The 14689-nt window shown below is 39.4% G+C and overlaps 3 protein-coding genes across 4 annotated transcripts; 1 reads left to right on the top strand and 2 right to left on the bottom strand.

Moving 5' to 3' along the window:
• Positions 1–634: 634 nt before the first annotated feature.
• Positions 635–6104, top strand: LOC135432204 (uncharacterized). Its single transcript, XM_064687744.1, has 4 exons — positions 635–693; positions 3256–3631; positions 3730–3882; positions 4904–6104. Exons 1-4 carry the CDS (start codon positions 642–644, stop codon positions 5805–5807), a joined length of 1485 nt encoding a protein of 494 aa, XP_064543814.1. The 5' UTR covers positions 635–641; the 3' UTR covers positions 5808–6104.
• A 1681-nt stretch (positions 6105–7785) lies between these two features.
• On the bottom strand, positions 7786–9769 carry LOC135431827 (protein 5NUC-like). 2 transcript variants are annotated; one of them, XM_064687157.1, is made up of 5 exons: positions 9471–9769; positions 9254–9389; positions 8944–9164; positions 8610–8886; positions 7786–8106 (listed from the first exon to the last, which is right to left on the bottom strand). In XM_064687157.1, exons 1-5 carry the CDS (start codon positions 9668–9670, stop codon positions 7834–7836), a joined length of 1107 nt encoding a protein of 368 aa, XP_064543227.1. In that variant the 5' UTR covers positions 9671–9769; the 3' UTR covers positions 7786–7833. The 2 variants fall into 2 exon arrangements, with proteins under 2 accessions (XP_064543227.1, XP_064543226.1); XM_064687156.1 differs by having other exon boundaries at positions 7787–8106; positions 8944–9200; positions 9471–9767.
• Positions 9770–11324: 1555 nt separating this feature from the next.
• LOC135431612 (protein 5NUC-like) lies at positions 11325–13503 on the bottom strand. Its single transcript, XM_064686827.1, has 6 exons — positions 13278–13503; positions 13066–13216; positions 12747–13003; positions 12355–12631; positions 11995–12295; positions 11325–11935 (listed from the first exon to the last, which is right to left on the bottom strand). Exons 1-6 carry the CDS (start codon positions 13499–13501, stop codon positions 11364–11366), a joined length of 1782 nt encoding a protein of 593 aa, XP_064542897.1. The 5' UTR covers positions 13502–13503; the 3' UTR covers positions 11325–11363.
• Between the last annotated feature and the right edge of the window lie 1186 nt (positions 13504–14689).

Genomic DNA, 14689 nt, shown 5'->3' with positions numbered 1-14689 from the left:
GAATCGGCCTTTGGGCCTGTCCGCCAATTTCCTTTTTAAGCTAAGAATCTGGCCATCTTCACGACATTTACCATTGTGTACTTGGCCAGGCAACAACCGATCCAAACAGAGCTCACAGCAACAGCAGCAGCCCAAAGTCTTCAAGTTCTATTTGTGTGTTCATTTAGTGCAAGGATTTAAGACGACGCCTCAGTGTTTCAGTGTGTACGTGTACGTGCGTGTCAATTTTTGTGTACGTGTACGTGCGTGTCAATTTTTGTGTGCGTGTCCGTGTGCGTGTGTGTGTTCGCTGGGTGCGAGTCATCGCCATCGTCCATCGGCTCAATTCGTATCGTGCTGCGCGCATTGGAATAGGAAGTTCTCATTGAAACTGGAAACTGGAATTGTGTGTTGGAAGTGTTGGCGTTCTGGAATCAAGCAGCAGCAGCAGCAGAAGCAGCAGCAAGTTTCTTCTTCAGTTTCTTGACGGTTCGCGGTTGCGTGATATAGCCTGGATATCAGTCAATTCAGTCGAAGGCTTACAGTGAACGCGACGAAAAGTGCCAACGGCTCCTCCTCGATCTCATCAGCATCAACGCGTTCGTTATTCAAAATCGCTTGTGCACCAAGATCCTCGAGAGTTATAACCTCTTGATTCAAATATGGCCAAAATCATTTTGTTTTGTGTGCTCAGCCTTTTGGCATGCGCTGCAGGTTAGTAATAGAATTAAGCAATTAACGGACCAGCTAAACACAATTCTAGTTAAATATTATTGGACCTTAGCTGAGACTAGAAAAAGTCTTAAGGTCTTTCGAATATTTTTGAATTACTTCATCGACAAAAATATCCAAAAATTATTATTATTAACATAGCATATATTTATATGGAATTAAATTAACTCTTAAAGTAAAACGGGCTAAAATATAACTACTTCCATAATTTCGCCTGGGATTTAAGCCGGGATCCTCGAGATTCAGTTGACTTACCAAGAAATATATAATTTTTTCGAATATAATCTACATTACATTATTTTATAGAAACACATTCATGGTATTCAAATGTTTTTAATCGGGTTGAGTTTTTATTGTTCAAGATAAAATATATTACCCTTTTGTAAGATCTAGAACTACGTAAATACCCACTAATAATCAAGGGGACTGAAGAAAAGTGGATTAAGAATTCCCATCATTATTTCTCAGTCTTTAAATATGCAGTTTCTTTCAACGATTATGAGTTGCGGGAGGGAGGGAGGGAGGGAGGGAGGTAGGGAGGGAGGTAAGTTGCCAGCTTTGAGTGGATCGTTCCCGCTTTTCAAGTGCTCTGTGCACTTTTTTGTAGCCGTAAGCTGTTTTGTTTTTTATCAATTTCGTTCTTATCCCCCGACTGCATCTAGAGCTGCCCGTGCATAGTAATCAGTTACCCGCTAACCGGTGGAGGGGGAGGGGGGGGGTGGGGGGGGAAGTTAGGTGCCAACAAATAACTAGGCTTACCCCGTCCCGTCATTTGATTACATTTGCGCCGCGGGTCTCCGCGATCCGCGATCCGCGTTCTGGCCAAAAACCAGAGTTGACTCTGAGTGCATCATTAGAGACGTGCTAGATTCGTGGACTATCGCTCCAGAATAAGGGGCCAGTCGAAAGCAATTACCTTGAATTATAGTGCTCAACTAGGTTTGGAGACGGCAAACTGGCAAACTTGGAAACTGGCAAACTGGCAAACTGCAGCCCAATTATTGGGAGTTCATGCAGAAGTCCAAGTCAAATTAGCAGCAAGGCAAAATGTCCATTTACAGCTCGATGAGAGATGGAATCAAGTCAAGCCAATTGCGATTTGGAGTGCTCCAATTTCACGAGGATGAATGAGGATTGCAGATATTATTAAATTTCTTCACAGAAGTTTAAGAAAATAGATTAAATTATTTATTTATTTTTTGATATGCTTATTCAATAGACTTATGGTATAAAATATATAATTTAGACAGGATTTTCTAGGAGCAATCGGTACAAATCTATTATTGAGGCACATATTTTTGATGTTTTATTACCTTAAATAGGAGAAAACAAATGAGACAATTTATTCGGCAGCTCACTTCAGTTGACAAAAGATGGCAAGAAGTCAAGAAAAATATGACAATGCGTGTGTCTGACAGTCTGACAGTCAGTCCTTCGTTTACTTATTGAAATCAGAAGACTTTGACTTCGTGTGTGTCTTGCATTTAAATCGCCGGAAATAATTTCATATACAAACACACACACACACACACACACACACACACGCACACAGATACAATACATATTTCAGGCGGGCAAACATTGGGCCCTTCCCGAGCTATATGCAAGGCAGACGCGTTGCCTATCCATGACAAGTTCCATAAATAGGCAACTGTCCGCCGAGGCACTCTTCCGTTTGGCTAGAGGCTCCGAATCAGAGTTGAAAACGAAAATAAGTATCTTCGGTGAATGGCTGTTTGTATTTCCAGCAACACAAATACAAACTCTGGCACACACACATCGACAGGTTGTAGTTGTATTTGTTTAGCACGCTCCGAGTGCCTGGGCCCGGGGCAGAGAAAATGAGGGATTCGTCTTTTGCTACCTGTTGTCCCCCGACCAAGCCCTGAGCTCCAGTCAAGTCATTGTCATCTTTGAGATCGGGTTTTGTTGCCGGCGCGCAGCAATTACATAAGAAGTAGAAAAACCCCAAAAAGTTACTTTCGTTCTACTAGGTGCCGCGCTTCTTGCTATTGAGGTAATTAATGTCATCAACGCCATTATTTTTCATCGGATTTTGTGTAATTAGCTTTTGTATCTGCATCTGTATCTGTATCCGCATCTGTATGTGTGTGTATCTCTGTGTATGTTGTGGGTCATAGACCGATAAATGCTTCTGGTCATCATCATCATTAACAACATTGCAATGAATCATCGGGCACTTGACTCCGACTTCGACTGCGACTCCCAGTTCCCGGCCAAGTCCAAGTCCAAGTCTGCTTTTTATAGGCACCAAGCACATACGCTGAAAAATGTGTTTTGTCATTCGTATGGCTCGTTTTGGTAATCCTATTTAATGATATTTACTTTGGATATCTTTTGTCTATGATTACGCATTCGATGCCGAAAAGCAACCGTTACGGTTACCTATTGCGATTACTCAGTATTCAGAGCGGACTGCCTCGCTCTGCGGGTTCATTGGCCCCAGTCCCAGTCCCAGTCCCCGTTGATTAACCAATTCAGTTTTTGGATTTTATTGGATTTGTTCTTGTTCTTTTCGTTTAGGTCAACGCATTACGACCATACATCTGGATGGCGTGCAGTACTTCATCAGCCGCATGAATCCGTATTCGCCGGAGCTAAACTACTTCCTGGCCTATCAGTATTGTCGGTCGCTGGGCCTGCAGCTGGCTTCGTTCGAGACCAAGGAGAAGGCAGAGTCGATGACCACGTATCTGAAGAATGCCGGCTACGGCAACTATGATTTCTGGACATCCGGAAATCGCTTGGGCACGGGCATGTTCCTATGGATGAGCACCGGACTACCGTTCAATGCCACATTTGACTTCTTCGAGAACTCGGCCGATGCCATCCAGGCCGGCCTGCTCGATCCCGTCGATCACAATAGCAACACCTCCCCGCAGCGCACGGCACGCGACAGGTAAGACAGTCAGGAGAGGCAGGACAAGCTGAAGCAAATTGAGGCTAACTTTAACGATTTGCGAATTGCTTTGCCTCTTTGTCTTTTTGTCTTTATAGCAGCAGTGGTGCCGAGAAGGGCTGCGTCATTCTGAAGCAGCCGACGCTCAAGTGGATGCCCGAGGACTGCTCGGCCGTGAAGGACTTCATTTGCGAGCAGACCCGCTGCTATTACTACAACTATGGCAGCATTCCGGTGTCGTCTGCGCAGGGGTAAGGACAACTAGAGAGCATGGGCGCCACTAAACGATATATAAAAAAAAAAAACAAAAAACAAGCATAATCCATAAATAACCTAAATCAAAATAACTGAATTACAAACGCCTAAGTAATAATAACTATTCCCCCCCACTAAGTATAATAAATCGCTAAGTTGCACTTTAAGCGAATGTCCTTAATTAAGATAAACGAAACACCGACAAAAAAAAAAACAATAAACATACATATTTATAAACACATAACGCAATGAGCAATCGATCAAATACGTGATTAATAAAAGTTAATTTAGTTGACCACAAAAGAAAAACAAAAGAAAAGAAAAGAAAAGAAAATTATATACACAATGGAACGCTGCGTTCAGCGTTCAGTTCAAAAAGTAATACAATACAAAAACGAAATCAAATAGGTGAGCTAAACCCCAAATCGTTAAACTATACCATTACTACACACATACAAACACACATAGATACAGATGCCGGAATCCGGCTCCGGGTCTCCGGACGTATCTGTATCTATGTTATATTACCTAATACAGATGACTAATGCGCAGCTACCAGCCTATTACTAACTTAAAGATCACTATACAAAATAATATACAACAAATCGAGATTCAAGAAAAAAAGAGCAATTGAGTAAAATTATTTGTGCAATCGGCAAGGAAAACAATGAAATGATCCCCTCAAAACAATTTGAATGAAAACCTTTTGTTTTTATTTTGTTTTTCTCAAATTCATTGATTTCCTTGAAGCTTGCAGCAATTGGGGCTATTTGAGCGCCACTTTCGAGACTCCTGCTGAGAATTGGTGGTTTGGGGCTTAGCTTTTCCATAGACGTTGTTGTTGTTGTTGTTGATGTTGTCACTGAGATTTGTGCTCAACTAACTAACTTTAGCTTCAGACTCGCACTTTCGCACTAACCCAATGCCAAGCTCGCTGCAAGTCGATCCACAGTCGATTCGGTCTGTGTGTGTAATCAAGTTGTTGTTCTTCTTCTCCTCTTTCTCTTCTATATATAGACGCCCCATCACCTCGACTACGCCGCGCACACCCGCCGCCCTGCTGGGCCTGCCGACCACAACCCCGCTGCCGCTCATCATGTCGACCAGCGCCGGCGGCAGCCTGTTCGCCAAGCCAAAGTCGTCGGGAGCGATAGTCGAGAGTGCGGCGGCAGCGGATGCAGCTCAGCAGCCGTCGACGGTGTGGTTCAAGCTGAATCACGATCGGTCGCTGGTCGACGCGGATGCCGCCGATGTGGAGACAGACCTGGAGGCGGACGTTGAGGAGCACGACGATGCCGACGGCGATACTGATTTCGATGAGCACGAGCACGAGCACGAAGCCGGCGATGCCTCCAACGAGCATGCACGCGAGCTGACCGATGGCGACGACGTTAAGGAGCACGTTTTTCCGCTTAACGACAACGAGCTGCACAACGAGATGCACTCGATCGAGGAGCTGCAGCTGCAGCTGCAATCCCATGCCAACGACGACCAGCCAGAGGAGGATGCCCCAGATGCGGACGACAATGGCAACGCAGATCATGAGCCCGAGTCTGAGGCGGACTCGCATTTCGAGTCGTCGGTCAGGGTCAGCGAGGCACCAGCTGCGCTGCCCAGCTCCACGGAGTCGCCGGCCATTGAGGTGCGTCTCAAGCAAATCGCACAGGACTTTGAGAAGATGACCAGCTCCCAGGAGATGCAGCGTGCCGCTGCCGTCGTCAGCAAGGACGAGATGACACCCCAGTCGTCCCTTTCGCTCAGCGATCTTATACGCACGTTGCGTCCCAACGAGCAACAAATCATTCCGCAGATCGACTCGGACTACTCCAACGCCATGCGTGTCCTGGGCAAGACCTCCGCCGTCGTTACCAACGAGGATTCGCGCAAGTTCAAGGTGTTGCCGGAGCCACACAGCTTTTAGCTTAACACCTAATCCATAAGTTTGTCGAGCGCAAGGAGCTGGTGTGTGTGCTCCCTAGGTTTTGGGGCCCCTGCCGTGGGTTCCACTGAGGAATGTACATTTCACGTTGCTAAATGACACTTCTCTCTGCGGACCCACGACAGTTTATACTCTCTGTAGAAATTAGTGAACACCTTTCCATACCGCCTAGAAAGTTTGAAAGAGTGCATATACTTATTATATACTACTTACTATAATATATGCTTTAATTGTATGACAAAACTCTTGATTAATAAAACGAATTTGGTAAATGTAAAACACACATTCAATCAGTTTAGGGAAGAGTTTGATCAGCCTTTAGCATAATTATGGATGGATGATGGATATTTATTATACTGCCAAGTTAAGGCTCCTTTAGTTAGCCAAAAGCCAATAACCATAAATTATAAAAGCGAATTCTAAAGTTAACTTGAGGAATTTTATAGCTTTGGCAGAGCAGAGAATGATCATCATCATCATCATCATGATCATCATGAGCATTGGACATGGCTTGCAGTGAAATGTGCAAATCATTTTTCTTAATTTAAAAGAGGATTAAAAGAGTTGGCGCAGACGCATTACATCAGCTTTTATGTGCCAGGGTGTTGGTGTCACTCACAACTGGATGAAGATGAAGATGGAGATGAAGTCGTGACGGACAATGGACGATGGACTCTGGACAGTTCACAGTAGACAGAAGACATTAACAATAACTAAAAGACGTCAGTCTCGCCCTCGCCTTTAACTTGGCCAGCATCTCGACTCCATCTCAACTCCTCCTTAGTCAAAGAGGGAGAGGGATAGGGAGAGGGAGACGAGGGCGACTGATTTTGACTTTGGGTTCGTTTGAAGTTTTGCTGACTGATGCTCTTGTTGCCACGGAAAGTGGTTAATGAAAGGCGTCTATACAGTTTTACACCTGCATACATATGTATGTATGTATACTCAATCGTGGACAGAGGCACGCATTCGGCTCGGCGGCTCTGAAGACAACCTTGAAATGTTTAGCTGGGTCCAACGAACGTATATAAAAAGTTTCTCCTTTGCTGAAACGGCAATCTCAGACTCACAAAAAGGTAAACATTCCTCACGTACAACTTTGAAATGCAGCAACAACAACAACTACAACTACAGCAACAATAGCCTCAGCAACAGGTAACAGGGATAATTTAGTGCGGAACCTAAGAATCATTTCGGTTGTTCATGTTTTATGTCCTCTACCCAATTCAAATGGCTAAAAACAAAAAAAAAACGGTATTAATTACTTGTGCAACAATTTCAGATCTTTTAGTAAGAATTATTGGTCTTTTACATAGAATCATTGAGAATATTGGCCCAAACATCTTTCGCTAAGTTGAAAAAACATAAAAAAGTAAACAGTAAGAGCCTATAGTCGGGAGTTCACTGTAGTTACCGTGATGAAGGTGCACGTTAAGACGGGGTTTCGCGAGATTCCACCCGCATGGGTGGAAAAATCGCGAAAAGTTGCTGTTTATCATCCGATCGGCCTCAAACTCATTTTCAAAGTTCTTTTAGAGAATTTCATTGATAGGTTCTTTAGAGAGCTCACCGCTCTTGGATGGAAAATGTGGGTCAAAGGTTTATTAAACGAAAGCTTATTTTTCGGCTTCAAGATTTTCACCACAAGACTCACATGGGCGGAAACAGTTGATTCCAACATTTGATTCCTTATTCGATGCACTTTGATCATATTTTTTAATAGATGAGATCGAGATGGTTCGGGTAGATTTCAATTTTCCACTGTCGTGGAAATTTAATATATAAAGTTCTTAACATCAAGCTTTTCACGAGCAAGGCCGGGCAATATCCTCTAAAATAGAATAAATGAACGCACTTGCGATAAAAGAAAATGGTTCCATGGTAACCCAACCCGTGAAAGGCTCATTTCCACTTGTAAATTTTTCATATAAATTTCAAAACTTTATTACTTCCTATTTTCTTTTATGGATGCTACTCTGTAAAATTATAAAACTGAAAAATGTTTAGATTATCGGTTATTTCGTAATAAGACAAACAATGACAATAACAAAGCCAGAATGTTGACTAGGCTAGCTGCATAGCCTGTCGATTTTTGTAGTGCCGATTCGGAAAACATCATTTTCAAAAACGAAGTCTTCTTTTTGGCCTCCTTGCCGTCCAGGTAATCAACCCGCTGTCTCTTTGTCGCCAGTAGAGTCATAATATCGGCTTGATGCGGAATCGAGTAGTCTAATAAAATGGGGCTGCCACTGAAATTTACCAAGTTCCCATTATTGTCAAACTAAAAAGCATAAATATAAAATATGAAATCGTATTTAGTTTAACATGTCCTGTGATTGATTTGATTTGTTTGTTTAAATAAATCTCGTAACAGACCACACTATTTGCCAACTCAATTCAACAGTAAAAAAACTAGTTATAATCAAAAAATACGATTTCGCTATCGATTTTTATCGATTTTTTGAAAACGGGGCAAATTATCGATTAACGGAAACAAACTCGTATTGCGCTGGCACTTAAAGGGCCTTCATTCCAAATTTCAAGTCTCTAGCTCATATAGGTTCTGAGATCCCTGCATTCCTACATACGGACGGACGGAGAGACGGACGGACGGACAGGAGGACGGACGGACATGGCTAGAGTATTAAAGTGAGTAACAATATAACATTCATGTTGAACTGAATTTAGTCGACATAATTTACGAACTATATCAGATATTGGTTAATATAAGATTTACGATTCTACCTTCAGTAAGGAATTCTCATGTATCCATAAAATACTCACCACTAAATCGATTTTACCCATATATTTTGTGAATGCATACGCTTGAAGAACAGGAACTTGTTGGCCATTTCGTCTGGTCACCACGGTCGGATATTTTCCCTCCGGTTTCTCTCGCTCAGGTGGAGTGCCCGTATATAGGAAAGTGTGAGAATGTCCACCGATGACGAGATCAACGTCTGGACAATGCAGAGCAACCTTCTTGTCCACTTCGTAGCCAGAATGTCCAAGGGCAATTATGATGTTGATTCCCTTATTGCGCAGCCTCTTCGCCTCCAAGCTTGTTGATGCCATTAAAGATTTGTCAACTATAAAGTTGCATCCACAGTATACTTACTTAATGGAGGGTATTTCTTGAAAGTACTCAATCGAATTATAGGGTACGTAATATTTCGTGCTTGGCGTAAGATATCCAATTATGCCGATATTTCTGTCCAACTTTGTAATAATCGTTGAACGAACTAAATTCCCAAGATTATGTAGCTCTGGGCTCATGCGCAGATCCAAATTGCAGCACACAATGGGAAACCGGACCTTCTTGAGAAAAGGCACAAATCCCTCAAAATTGTCATCGAATTCGTGATTGCCAAGGGACTGCCAAATAATCCAACAATTACGAGATCGATATATGTTTCGGTCTTACCTACCACGGCATCGGGATTGAGTATATTCAATAGGTCGGCGGCCAGATCCCCCTTGTAGAGTCTATACCAGTTCGTGCCGTGGAAGGTATCGCCGGCGTTTAGATACAGCATGGAACCCTCTGCCCGAGCCTGTGTCACACTAAGACAGTGTCAGTTAGTCAGTGTCATTTTCTTCATATAAACTTGATTAGTATTAGTAGTATTATTAGTATTAACTCACACAGTAGCTACTCGACCGAATCCTCCAAAGCACAGGCCCTTCTCGTCGTCTCCTTTGGGGCACTTCCCGCTGCTGCTCGATATCGGGTCATATCTGGCGTGCATATCGTTGTTGTGTAAAATTGTGAATCTAAAACTGTGGACTCCTCTGGTTAACATCGGCAGTAGTATTAAACTCCAGTGCGCTATTAACCAATCCATGGAAATAGAAATCTTATGTTTTTTTTATATTTTCTGTTCTCACATAAATGCAAAGGAAAAGTTGCTCAGATAAGTTGGATATAAATTTTAAACGAATTGTTACTTAGTTTTCAACAACACAAATATCAGATTACTTCATTTTTCAGCTTTTAATCGAATTAACTTTTCGGAGGCCTGGTTCACGATTCGAAACAAGCCCAGCCCAAGGTCAACATATATGATTCATATGAATCCAGGTTTGGATTGACGATATTTTTACAAAATTCATACAGTAAACAAATAAATTGATTTAAATTTAAGTTTTTTTTTTGAATGTTTTTATTTACCAAAAGTTATCTAATTTATAATATATAATATATATATAATAATGTTGTTATAAATATGGATCGATTCAACTTTATGTTCAACTGTTCCTTTCCAATTATTTGGTAAAAAAGTTGGAATTATTGGCTTAAGCCGGGCTGGTTCGATAGGACACGATGCTTAGTCTAATTAATTAAGGAAACATAAATTATGAAAATTCTGCATTAATTAAAAGTCCCATTGAGCAAACCGCTTACATTTTGAATGAAGTTCGAACATAATACAAGATTTGTAAAAATAGTTTAGAAAAGTATAGCAGAATATTATAATGTTGTCTTGAAATGCGTAATGCATAGTAGTAGAAATCTCCGATCTGTTAAAGTATGTTTATGTTTGATCATTATCAAACATCCAAATCTGTCGATCTAGTTTTGAGTATCTAGTCTAACAGTTTTAAAAATATCGTCATGAAACTTTGATAAGGTCCATTTTTGGATCAAACTATTATTTCTGTCATAGAAATGATCGGTCAAAAAATAATTATGTTATGAAATTTTTCACTATGCTTCTAATGAATTTGATTAACTTCGAAACTCCAGATCCTATAGCTTTATAGGCAGAAGATAATTGTACAGAAAAATGTATGTTTTTGATGTTAATGAATTATTACAAATTAATTCTTCGAATCAATTTACCAAAGATTTAAAGTTAAGTTAACTCATAATGACAGGAACCAACAGTTTTTATCATAATATTTATTAACAATATAACATTTAATATTATAACTATTTTTAACCTTTTTATTATTATTACTAATTTTATTATTATTTTTATTAAACTTTATTAATACTATTAATATTATTATTATTATTATTATTATTATTATTATTATTATTATTATTATTATTATTATTATTATTATTATTATTATTATTATTATTATTATTATTATTATTATTATTATTATTATTATTATTATCATTATTCTTATTATTATTATTATTATTATTATTATTATTATTATTATCATTATTATTATTATTATTATTATTATTATTATTACTATTATTTTTATTAATGTTATTATTATTATTAGTATTATTATTATTATTATTATTATTATTATTATTATTATTATTATTATTATTATTATTATCATTATTCTTATTATTATTATTATTATTATTATTACTATTATTTTTATTAATGTTATTATTATTATTATTATTATTAGTATTATTATTAGTATTTTTATTATTATTACTATTATTATTATTATTATTATTACTATTATTATTAATAATATTATTATTATTATTATTATAATTTTTATTATTATTATTGTATTTTATTGTAATTATCATTAGATGAATATTCACATTAAGATCAGTTAAAAGGTACGATTGACTACAAATGAAAATAGCATCAATGCTAGGGAGCTCATAATGCTTATCGTGGATCCAGTTGATTTTTTTCCCCCTACTCCTCTGAACAGAATGCGGCCCTCCACCTCCGGATAGACATATTCCCGCTGCTGAAGGTACTGCTGAACGGCTTCAACAATCGTTTTTTGCATCCGTATCGACACAGGATTCGTTTGGTCAATCATTATGTGGCCATCTCCTCCATCGAATAAGAATTGCGGCACAATCACATTGTAGTAGGAGGCATCGTTCAGACTGCTGTAGGTTGGCACCGTGCAACTGGCGCAACGCACTTCCACAGAGGTAACCCGATGACCTTCTGGCATATCCGGATTGTAGACCACATGCAAGCCGGATACCTGTAGAAATGCTCCGTCGGAATCCTTATATCTAACCGCGGCCGCATGTTCCAGAGCATTCCTTAAGGTCTTCCCACTGATTCTTGTGATGTAAAGATCATTTTCAAAGGGAAGGACCGCCAGCACGTCGCTCTGAGTGATAATGCCATCAGATTTCCGTTCGATTGAGCTGCGAATGCCTGGAAGTATGAAGAGGTTACTTTCCAAATGGAACATTACGCATATTGAGAAAACTTACCGCCACCCTGATGAATGGCAATGGACGCATCTGTCCAGTAATCGCCGCCCTGATCCTCCATGACTCTGCTGAATATCATCGCGTCGGTAATCAGATTTCCCATATTACACTCGACCAAACGACAAACGGTCTTACGTCCCTCAAGGTACACCTTGCTATGACCCACAATGGACTTCTCTAGGGCCGTAACATTCTCACGGTAAACTTCCAACAGGTTAAGCAATTCCTTGTCTTGCGCGACTCCAGAATCCAATAGGATGGGCAAACCATCGAATTCGATTAAATTTCCTTCTTTATCGAACTGTCAAGGAATATGTGATTAATAGAAATTTTTCTTGTTTTTCTTGCTCCTCAACCAACCTTCACGTGCAATTTACCCAAGTACTTCGTGTAGGCGTAGGCCTGTACCACGGGCACTTTTTTACCACTCTTCTGTCTAATTACAGTGGGATATGGACCGTCTATACTTTCGACACTTGGCTTCTCTCCGTTAAACAGAAATGTGTTCGTATGTCCGCCAATAACAAGGTCAACTTCGGGGCAATTTTTGGCTATTTCTTGGTCTTTTATATAACCGGAGTGTCCCAGGGCAATGATTATTTTAAAGCCTTGCGCCTTTAGTTTGGCCGCCTCTTTGCTGCAAATAAAGAAAAGACGATATAAACATTGGTATTAAACAACCTTTCCCGAGTGATGTGTTTTTTTTTAAAATTAATATATAATATTAATATAATTCGAATTTGTATACTCACTTGATTGAGGAGATTTCTTCATTGAATTCCACGTTATTTCTTAAGGACAGCAATTTTGTGTCTGGTGTAACGTATCCAATCACGGCAATTTTCGTACCATTTGCCTCCAGTATTGTCGAATTGCCTAGATGCTTGGAGGCAGCCATTGCAGGCTCCTTTGTGAGATCCAGGTTACAGGCCAATACCGGGAAGTTGACGTCATTCAGGAATGGCACGAGTCCTTCCACTTTCTCATCGAACTCGTGATTTCCTAGAGACTGGGTTAAGTACAGCAAATAAATGTAAAAGGTTTATTACACTTTCTATTATTGATTCTTACGATGGCATCCGGTTGCAGCCTGTTGAGAAAATCGCTGGCGATTTTATTTTTGAAGACCGTAAACCACGCGGTGCCCGTATACGTATCTCCGGCATTCAAATAAAACACGGGGGTTCCTCCATTTTTAGCTTCTGCCCGATATTTTCGAACTCTGAAATTAAATTATATTCTCTTAGGCATGTTAAGAAATGTATTTTTTTTTAAGTACCTACACATTGGCCACACGTGCGAAGCCGCCAAAACATTTGTCCCTTTTAACGTCCTCCGGCGGACAACTTTCGCTGTTGACATTCGTCTGCTCGAACCTGGCGTGCATGTCATTGTTGTGGAGTATAATGAACTCAGTAGCCACGGCGGGCTTCACTTCTATTGGATGTGCTGTTATCCTGTTGCCAAGCAACAGCAGGATGGCCAAAAGCTTATATTGATGGGACATTTTAAGTCTGGAGCTTCGAAGAATTAAAAAAAGAGAAGAGAAAATTAAAAAGCTTTTCAAAAAACACGGGTCTAAACACTTAGGAACATCATATTCAACACACATACATTATTAATCAATTAACTCATATACTCTTTAAAACTTTAAATCGATATTTATCGATATCCATAAAAATTAAACTGATCATTCTCCACGTCTAAAAGCGCAGACGTGTAAAATAATTGCCCTGAAGAAATTTATTGGAAGCAAAATATTAAATTAAATTAAATTTATTTTTAACTTTTTATCTAAACAAACGCGGACCTCGAGTCAGCCAACAAAATAATTATCTATGCTAAATATAGCATCAGATGTGGAGTTCGAGATGGTTTGTCTGTGAATTGTCCACCGCAAATGTGTGCACATTTTTGTCTAAAGTTTAATGCAAAAAACTGAACCGGGAAATACCTGTTAGTGTTATATATGACTTGAGACGTAGAGTGCAATTGCAAAATTGATAGATTTACATTTCTCACGGGAGGAAAGTGGATTGAAAATTGATGACCAACATTTGAAGCAAATAACTTATGCCGGGAGAGGCTGAAACTCCAATAAGGTTTTATATAGTACATGCAATCAAAATATATATGTTAAAGCAGTTCGATCATGGGCACGGGATATTCCCCTTTAAATTTAATCGATTGTTCGGACAATAAATATGGATGTGTGGAAATAGGCATGGTTGGGAGTGGCTACTTTAATAAAACAATATCAAAGTCAATTGGGTTAGTTCCGTTTTTACTCCCAGTGCTCATTAAGTATAAGTAAAGATGGGTACATTAGTTATCTATTCTTAGGTCCCGTAAAAATTACAAAAGTTATTCAACGATGCATTTTCTATAGTGTTTAGTGTAGTAATATTTAATCCAATGTTACTCGCTTTAAATATATATACTCAACAAATAGTTAAGAATGTGTTCATAAATATTGTGAATAATTAAAAGTTAAAATATGAAAAATTCGAACAAAAACTTGGAGCTTTATATTCAATTAGCTAACTGGCAGACTGATTGAGTAATATACTATATTAACTATCCCTTCAAAATAATACTTCTTGATGAATCCCCGCATAGCCAGTTTTTATAAGCCATTTTCTTAAGCCATTGAAGGTAGAAGGTCCAGGGTATTCTATATTCTATATAGTCGGGC

This window comes from Drosophila montana, unplaced genomic scaffold, assembly GCF_035044405.1.
Source record: "Drosophila montana isolate Dmon_TW-CO22-7 unplaced genomic scaffold, ASM3504440v1 contig_3200_1, whole genome shotgun sequence".
NCBI classification, from domain to species: domain Eukaryota; kingdom Metazoa; phylum Arthropoda; class Insecta; order Diptera; family Drosophilidae; genus Drosophila; species Drosophila montana.
The sequence above is the reverse complement of the archived record's forward strand: the minus strand, read 5'-3'. Positions and strand labels throughout refer to the sequence as shown.

Excerpts from the sequence above, each read along its gene's own strand:
- LOC135431827 (XM_064687156.1), bottom strand. The coding sequence starts at position 9,670 with ATGGATTGGTTAATAGCGCACTGGAGTTTAATACTACTGCCGATGTTA. Across the intron at positions 9,390-9,470 it reads TTCGGTCGAGTAGCTACTGT|TGTGACACAGGCTCGGGCAG; the intron begins GTGAGTTAATAC and ends ACACTGTCTTAG. Across the intron at positions 9,201-9,253 it reads TACTCAATCCCGATGCCGTG|TCCCTTGGCAATCACGAATT; the intron begins GTAGGTAAGACC and ends ATTATTTGGCAG.
- LOC135431612 (XM_064686827.1), bottom strand. The coding sequence starts at position 13,501 with ATGTCCCATCAATATAAGCTTTTGGCCATCCTGCTGTTGCTTGGCAAC. Across the intron at positions 13,004-13,065 it reads GGCTGCAACCGGATGCCATC|TCTCTAGGAAATCACGAGTT; the intron begins GTAAGAATCAAT and ends TACTTAACCCAG. Across the intron at positions 12,632-12,746 it reads GAAGAAATCTCCTCAATCAA|CAAAGAGGCGGCCAAACTAA; the intron begins GTGAGTATACAA and ends CTTTATTTGCAG.
- LOC135432204 (XM_064687744.1), top strand. The coding sequence starts at position 642 with ATGGCCAAAATCATTTTGTTTTGTGTGCTCAGCCTTTTGGCATGCGCT. Across the intron at positions 3,632-3,729 it reads CAGCGCACGGCACGCGACAG|CAGCAGTGGTGCCGAGAAGG; the intron begins GTAAGACAGTCA and ends TTGTCTTTATAG. Across the intron at positions 3,883-4,903 it reads CCGGTGTCGTCTGCGCAGGG|ACGCCCCATCACCTCGACTA; the intron begins GTAAGGACAACT and ends TTCTATATATAG.